The sequence below is a fragment of the Microtus ochrogaster genome, chromosome 15 (genome assembly GCF_000317375.1).
Source record: "Microtus ochrogaster isolate Prairie Vole_2 chromosome 15, MicOch1.0, whole genome shotgun sequence".
NCBI lineage: Eukaryota > Metazoa > Chordata > Mammalia > Rodentia > Cricetidae > Microtus > Microtus ochrogaster.
Genome location: NC_022017.1, coordinates 2964986 through 2973107, shown reverse-complemented (window position 1 = coordinate 2973107; position 8122 = coordinate 2964986). Strand labels below are relative to the sequence as shown.

General features: G+C 53.4%; 1 protein-coding gene across 1 annotated transcript in view; it reads left to right on the top strand.

Moving 5' to 3' along the window:
• The window catches only part of Krt7 (keratin 7), a 13875-nt gene that overhangs the window by 1512 nt on the left and 4241 nt on the right, over positions 1 to 8122 (top strand). The window contains exons 2-7 of the mRNA XM_026782678.1: positions 262 to 473; positions 2259 to 2319; positions 4136 to 4231; positions 4579 to 4743; positions 5571 to 5696; positions 7414 to 7634. Coding sequence (XP_026638479.1) covers positions 262 to 473; positions 2259 to 2319; positions 4136 to 4231; positions 4579 to 4743; positions 5571 to 5696; positions 7414 to 7634 — 881 coding nt within the window. The remainder of the gene's footprint in view (positions 1 to 261; positions 474 to 2258; positions 2320 to 4135; positions 4232 to 4578; positions 4744 to 5570; positions 5697 to 7413; positions 7635 to 8122) is intronic.

The following is an 8122-nucleotide window of genomic DNA, read 5'->3' as shown; positions in this document are numbered from 1 at the left end:
AGAGAGAGAGAGAGAGAGACAGAGAGAGAGAGAGAGACAGAGAGAGACAGAGAGAGAGACAGAGAGAGAATACCATTGAAACCAAATTGGCTAGAAATGCTTATACACCACCAAACCAAGCTCGCCTTCTCCACATCTCACACTGAAGTAGGGTTCTGGAGAGGAGAAGTGAGCACTGGGAACCAACTGTGGGTGTGTGGGCTTTGCTGGGTGGCTCCAGTGTTCAGCCCCTCAGGCGCCACCTCTTTCACACCCCTCCAGGTGCGCTTCCTGGAACAGCAGAACAAGATGCTGGAGACCAAGTGGGTCTTGCTGCAGGAACAGAAGTCAGCCAAGGGCAGCAAGCTTCCCCGAATCTTTGAGGCCCAGATTGCGGGACTGCGGCAGCAGCTGGAGACTCTGCAGCTGGATGGAGGCCGCCTGGAGGCGGAACTGAGAAGCACGCAGGACATGGTAGAAGATTTCAAGAATAAGTAATGTCCCTGGGCGCCACTCAGAGGACCCCAGGCCTGGGACAGTGTGTCTTCCACTCATAGGCACTCTGCAAGCATCCCTGGTTCAGGGGTCAGAGTTCATAGCTGCCCACCACCAGAACTGCCTGAGCGATGTCCCTGCCCCACCTCTCCCTTTGCCTCCCAGGGAATGTTGTTGGGGCATTCTGTTCATTGTTTCCCCTTGCTTAGTCGAGAGAAATAGCACAGTCTACCCTGACAGTCCTGGTTCCTTCTGGGTGCCTGACTAAGCCCCAAGGCCTCAGGTACCATAGGCAGAAGGTATCCCATGATAGAAGGCTTCAGAACTTGAAACCCTCACAGATTATTCTAGAATAGAACAGCGCGCTTATTTATTTATTTATTTATTTATTTATTTATTTATGAGCAAATGAAGAATTGGAACCAGACAGTCTATGGCACTTAGTCAAGATTGCATAGCAGGTCACATGAAACTTGGTCTTGAATTTGGGTCCGTAACTCCCAGATGTGAGAAGGAAAGAAACAGATGGGAATGATGGTTTTGATTGACATGGCAGGGCTCAGGACAGAGCCAGGGAAGAGGCTGCCAGAGAAAGGAAGCCTGGAGTTTGTGGACAAGCCTTTGAATGCCCTTGCAGCTCAAATTTTCCCTCCCTGATCAAAAAGCAAAGTCTAAGGCTTGAGCTGGGCCCCACCCTGCCCCCTGCCCCTGGGCACTGGGGGCAACCAATGTGCTCTGTGGTTGGGTGACTAAGCCAGGCATACCAGCTCTGACCGGAGGAGAACAAACAGGACCTCCGGGGAGTGTCTCCCACCAGCTGCTTCCCTTGGGCTTGTGTCAACAGACTAATCTCACCGTGGGTAGAACCGGACAGGTGCAGGGCAAAGGGGCTCTGAGTAGCCAGCCACCCCTGCTGCCTGGGATTCAGCCACACTAGATTGCCTCAGAGCATCTGGCTTCTGTGGAGCAGGCTGAGCTCCAGGCAGAGGGTGAATGGGAAGGTGGCAGCAGGCACAAGGAAGGGTATGGTGCTCTGAGAGCATCAGCCAGTGCATTTGGTGGCAGCAGCCCAGCACCAAGGCGGGGCATTGGGGAGCCTTGCAGATTTGTAGCTTCTGTGGGACTGACATGCCACTCTGGATGCACGAATGTCCTGAGTCTGGGCTCCTGCTGGCAGAGGTCCTCCCCGAAACAGGTGCCAGCTCCTTGAGAGGAAGAGGGATTTGGGGGAGAGATGTGGGCTACCACCCAGGGTGGGCGCTTCATATGTACTCTGTCTGTTTTCCCCGTTTGAACTTCCTCTGTGCACTTCAGGGGTGGGCCTCGCTAGTGGTCAAGGCAGGTGCAGTGGAGTCAGCTGCCCGGGCTCAGGCCAGGGCTTTGTCCCTTGGCAGCGCAATGACCCGGCCAGGTGACCTGCCTCCGTGCTTTCAGCTCTGACAATTACAGTACTATAGTGTAGGGCTGTTGGGAGGGGGAGTGAGTTATCCCACAGGAAGTGCATGCCACTAAACATGCACTTTAGGTCCCATTAAACAGCCCCCAAGCCTGGCTCTGCTTGCTTTCCCCACTGGTAGATACAGTCTTTGGCTTCTAATTCCCATACATTTCCTGAGCCCCTTCCCTCCATGCTGAGATGTGAAGACTTGGGACTATCTGCATGGAAGTAAGAGAAATTAGGTTTTGTAACTGTGCCACCTGCTGTCTCAGGTGTGCCACTAAGTGTTGTGTGTGACTGGTCTGAGGCAAAGCTGGCCCGTCCCCATGCCCCTCTCTGGTTGCAGGTATGACGAGGAAATCAACCGGCGCACAGCTGCTGAGAACGAGTTTGTGTTGCTGAAGAAGGTGAGGGGCAGAGGCGCTGGGGGCTGTCTCATACCCAGGGTGGTACCAGGGCCCTTAGGGCCCTTATACCCCAGGGCTAGGTCTGTGGTCAAGGCCTGCCTTTGACTAAACGAAGGGAATGATGAGTTTGGGGAAGTCTCAGTCACATAGGGTAAGACAACCTGTGTCCACATGCCCTATGTTCATGTATGCTTGTATGTGCCCTCCCCCCCCCGTGTGTGTGCACATGTATGCATGCGCGCACCTGTGCACATGTACATCTCTGGTGGGCAAATAGAGTTGTTTCCAGACCTTTAGGGTTAGAACTAAGACAAAAGATAGAAGTTTGAGAGGGAGGCCATAGGATCATCTAAGGAAGTGTCTTTTGGGGGTCAGAACTTTTACCCCAGACCTCAGGGCTCCTGGGTGGTCTCAGATGTTTGCAGAATGAACAATGGTCTGTCTTGAGCCAGGATGAGCTCCCTGTTCCTGAAGGTGTGTAGGTGGTCTTTGGTAAGCCTGGAAGTGTCTCCGAGGGTTTGTGCTAACTGCCTTTAGAATCCCAAGTCCAAACCCTCTCACCAAGCAGCTCTGTATGCAGACCTTGCTGCAGGTGTACTGCCTGGCCACAGAGAGGGCCCTTGAAGACCCACGAGGTCAGCCCAGAGAGTGTAGGTGGAAAAGTGCGATGGCTTTCTCCACTGTCAGCTCGACTGGGCTTTGATCAGCTAGGAGTTGGATATGGCAGTACAGACCTTTAATTCTAGCTTGGCTGAGGTAGAGGACTGCAAGGCTGAGTCCAGTGTGGACTACATAGAGCATCCCAGGCTAGCCCGGGCCACATAGTAAGAACCTGATTTTTAATTATTATTACTGTTAATCACTTGCAACATTGGTGAGGTGCACTTCTGGGTGTATCTGAGAGGGTGTCTCCAGAGAGGGGTAACTGAGGGAGGAAGCTAGGGCCGTGGGCAGAATAAAAGGGATGGACAGAGAGAGACATAGACAGGGAAGTATGTAGATGGATGAATGAATGGATGGATAGATAGGTAGGTAGGTAGATCGCTGATAGACAGACAGACAGACAGACAGACAGACAGAGCGAGCCAGAGCCAAAAGAACATCAGAATTCCCTCCCTCTGCTTCTTTCTGGTCAGCTGTCAGTCATGATGTGAGCTGCTGTGTCTTCCAGGCTTTCTCTGCTCTGACAAACTGAGGCTTCTGAAACCCAGAGCCTAGACAAATCTTTCCTCCCTTACATTGTTTGGGCTGACATTTTGGTCACAGTGATGTAAAAACACTGACAGAAGCCTGTCTCCCACCTGGGCTGTAACCTGCGTTCCCTGGCCTCGGAGTTGCCCAGTGTTTCCAGTGAAGGTGGCTGGCTGGAGTTGCTCATCGTTAGGAGGGTGAAGGGATCTGAATGACTGATGCTCTGCTCTTACACGGATGGATAAGAAGAGGTGTTCAGTGTGACTCTTCCCACAGCCAGGATGTCTGAGCCAGGGTTGTATCCATACCATGAAGCCTTTGGGACCTGGTCACATGTTTGGTGTGGGGTCCAGGGTCTCTGGGTCAAAGGTGTTGGAGAGGTTAATGCTGGTTGTGGAGAGGCTGGAAATGTGACCGATCCAGCAACCTGCAGGGCAAGCAAGTTTCCGGGGAGGCAGGGTATTGTCCTGAAATATTGGGCAGGATTGACGGACTTGGTCTCATCTCTCCTGGCTGTTGAGGACGCGGTGTCACTATCCTGTCTTGAGGACGTGGTGTCTCTCTCTCTCTCTGTCCTGTCTTGAGGACGTGCTGCCACTCTCTCTATCCTGTCTGTCCACCCCAGGATGTGGATGCCGCCTACATGAACAAGGTGGAGTTGGAGGGCAAGGTGGATGGTCTGAATGATGAGATCAGCTTTCTCAAGACCCTTAATGAGACGGTGAGTTCCAGGGTGGGTGGCGTGCCATCTTCTAGCCTTAGAAAGGGGCCCCACTGACCATCATCTGGCAGGGGTTGGGCCAAGGCTAGTACCCTGACAGCACCTCACAGGAGGAGCTGCTGTGGGCACCGTATTTTCTCTTTCTCTCTTCTAATCCTACCAGATTCTGTGTTTGAGATGCCAGAAGCCAGGGTGGGCAGAACTAATCAGCCTGTTCTGGGGCCTCACTGGCTTTTCCCCACTCCAGCTTCTTCTTTCTCTTTTCCTTGGGTGGGTTCCAGTGTGGTGTGCAATGGGGCGGGTCATGTCCCAGACATGCAGCCCAGTGTCCTGTCTGGTCCCTACAGGAGTTAGAAGAGCTGCAGTCCCAGATCTCAGACACATCCGTGGTGCTGTCCATGGACAACAGCCGCTCCCTGGACTTGGATGGCATCATTGCCGATGTCAAGGCCCAATATGAGGCGATGGCCAAAAATAGCCGGGCTGAGGCTGAAGCCTGGTACCAGACCAAGGTGTGTGGCCCTTTGGGGACACCTTTCCTCCTCCTGCTAGACTCTGGGTGGCAGCCCCCTTTCTCCTCATCGTGTTTCCAGTCTTCGGGACCTGGCAGGCACCAGTGACTGAGAACATGGTGTGCTCGAGTTCAGGATAAGAAGGAGCCAAGGCTAATCCCCACCTTAGGCCTGAACCCAGGCTGATGGGGCACAGGAAAAGCAATGAGACATACATTGAGAATGGTTCAGTGCCAGTGCTGTCAGGTGGGACACACTTGCACGGGGCTGGGCAGCTTCTTAAGTCTTCTGTCACCCCACGTGTCTAATCTGTTTTGTGGGCACTGCTGTGATTGCCATGCTAAACATCAGGCCCAGAGAGGTTAAGTCAGTTTTCCAGCTCACACAGCTGGTAGGTGAAGAGTGGGCACTAGCTCTTGAAGTGCAGTGTTCCAGGAACAGGAGGCTTAATTGTTACCACAGAGTCAAAACAGCTGAGGGTAATCTGCTAAAGACATGGGAGAGACATGGGCTAAACCAGTGTCACTGAAGGGAGTCAGAAGCCAGGTTTGAGGGGTGCAAAGGGTGTGGAGCCCAGCAGTGTGCATGGATAGAGAAGTATAGACCTGGACTCATGCTCTCAGATCCTGGTTAGGAGGGGACAGAGATTGCCCTGTACTTTGACCTTTTGGGATTGTGAATGTGGGGGCCTGGGTGGTAGTGGTGGCTGAGGGGTGAACATCTTTCCTGGGAATGTAGCTGCGAGAGGCTGTCTGTGGGTGGAGAGAAGGCCCTGGTGGTTGGCAGTGATGGCCCACCCTGCCATCATTGTGTTCACGACCTTTCAGTTTGAGACCCTCCAGGCGCAGGCCGGGAGGCACGGAGATGACCTCCGCAACACCCGGAATGAGATTGCGGAGATGAATCGCACCATCCAGAGGCTGCAGGCTGAGATTGACGCCGTGAAGAACCAGGTGGGGGCCTGCCCTTCTGCTGCCTTATCCCTGCTTTTTGGGTGAGAGGCAGCTAGCCAGGTCAAGGTCAGGGTGAATCTGGGAGGCCTGGGCCCAGGTGGGTGTAGCTCACATCTCAGGCCTACCTGATAGAAAACTTTTGGCCAGGGCCTGGGCTGGGTTGACAGTAAGAGCCATGGCTGGGCGTGGAGCCGGTGGAAGGAAGCTCAGGACACTGAGCACTCTGCTTGCCCCTAACTCTGGGCTCACAGCGCATCCGTCAGAAATCCTTACATGTCCCACCCCGTCTTTAGTCTGGACCACACCCTTTCCTCCTTTTACTCAGGCCACGCTAGCCTGTTTCCTAAATCTTCCTTCACCTAGCATTCATGCTCCAAGGGTCTCAGTCTACCAGTCTGTGATTCTCCCAGCTCTGCCCAGGGATTTTGCTTTATCGTTTCTGGGACTTAGGACCAGAGTCCCCTTGTGGGGACTGGCATCTTCAAACCCCAGCCATCCACTAGCAGCCACCTGAAGGGCTTTGAAGCACCTTCTACTGTCTGCAGTGTTCGAGGTTATTAAATTATTGGCTGTCTTCACCCCACTGGAATTGCATATTCCTTGAGAGTGGGAGCCATCTGTCTGACTCACTGGTCCTGTCTTCTGGAGCCTGTCATGCCATAGGGACAGAAGTCTTAAAGGAGAGTCTGAGAGCACATGTACTTTATTGGAAGCTGGAATGGGGGTGTCAATGAGGGAAGGGTCTCCTGAGGGACTGAGGTGCTAATGTGGTCATGACAGTGCAGCCTGAGCAGACGTCTGCAGCGTGGGTGGGTCTCTAGAGACAGGGGCTGCCCTGCCTGTCTCAGGGGACAGTAGTGTGAGAGAACTCCACTGACTGGTGTCCATGGAGTAGAGAGGTGGCAACTTCAGCTGAAGGAAGAAGCCCCTAGGATGGAGAGGGATCCTCGCAACCGGCAGAGACACCCTGGGCTGGAGTGTGGGGGATGGGAGAGGGAGGCAGCTTTTGTTAGTGGTTGTGTTAGCCAGCGATCTACCCTTTGTGTAAAACACTGCAGAGAACCAATTTAGAGGAGAAAAGAGTTGCTTCGGCTCACGGTTTCAGTGCCTGGTTTAAGCGTCGTCACTTTGAGTAGGTGGCTATGTGGATCATGGTGTGTGGGTGGGTGGATGGTTGTACAGAATTCCTCATCTTACCTCAGCCAGAATGCAGAGAGGAAGGACCAGGGTTCCTCATCCCTTCATGGACATGTCCCTAGTGCCCTCAGTTCCTTCCACTAGCCCCATCCCCTAATGGTTCTACCTCCTCCAGATAAACACCATCGACTGGGGACCAAAGTTTCACACATGGGCCCTTGATGTCCATTCATGACCTAAACTGTGATAGTGGGGGAAGTGGCCAAAGGCAGGGAAGCCCTAACGCCCATAGTAAGTGGTAGCTGCCCTCAGCAGACACCAGCCTGTGGGAACTATGCCTCATCCCCCTTACCCTTACTGCATTCTGGTGGGATAGATACTGATACTGGCAGAGCCAGCATCAGATCCTAAACATTGGCTCCTCATATCCTTGGGTCTAACTTTCAGGATTCCCTGGCGTTTGGGGGAGCAGGCAGGGCCAGTGAAGCCATCTCAAGCAAGACGGACAGGAACATCATGGTTTGGTAGGAAGGTAGTGGCCAGCTGTTCCCTCTGCTCATGGTCTCACTACCACCCACAGCGTGCCAAGCTGGAGGCCAGCATTGCTGAGGCTGAGGAGCATGGGGAGTTAGCACTCAAAGATGCTCATGCCAAGCAGGAGGAACTGGAGGCAGCTCTGCAGCAGGCCAAGCAGGACATGGCGCGGCAGCTGCGCGAGTACCAGGAGCTCATGAATGTCAAGCTGGCCCTGGACATCGAGATCGCCACCTACAGGAAGCTGCTGGAAGGCGAGGAGAGCCGGTGAGAGATGCAGGCTGAGCAGGCGGTCCTGGGGGATCAGTAAGGTCTGGCTTTGTTATTAATACACCCACAGGCATCTAATAGATGCCCGCCCTCTGCAGGGTATAGGGTGGGAGGGACAGGATGCCCAAAGACCCTGATTGCTGCTTAGCCCCGTAGAAAACTTTCTTCTGGATGGAAAAGCCATGTGGTAAGTCCCTTCTTAAGTAGGGCCATTAGCAGTGTTGGAATTTAAAAAGTGGCGGGTGAGAGAAAGATACCAAGCAACAGAGTTCATGTGGAGGGGTTTCTATAAAGGGAATGTAAAAAGAGGGAAGGGGAGGTGGGGACAGGCCTATAGGGACAGAAACAGCAGAAGAGAAGAGAGAAACAGAGGAGAGAGAGAGAGAGAGAGAGAGAGAGAGAGAGAGAGAGAGAGAGAGAGAGAGTCGTGGCAGGCAGACCGGTTCGAAAAAATCAAGAAAATCAAGTTGGGACACTCAGGAAAC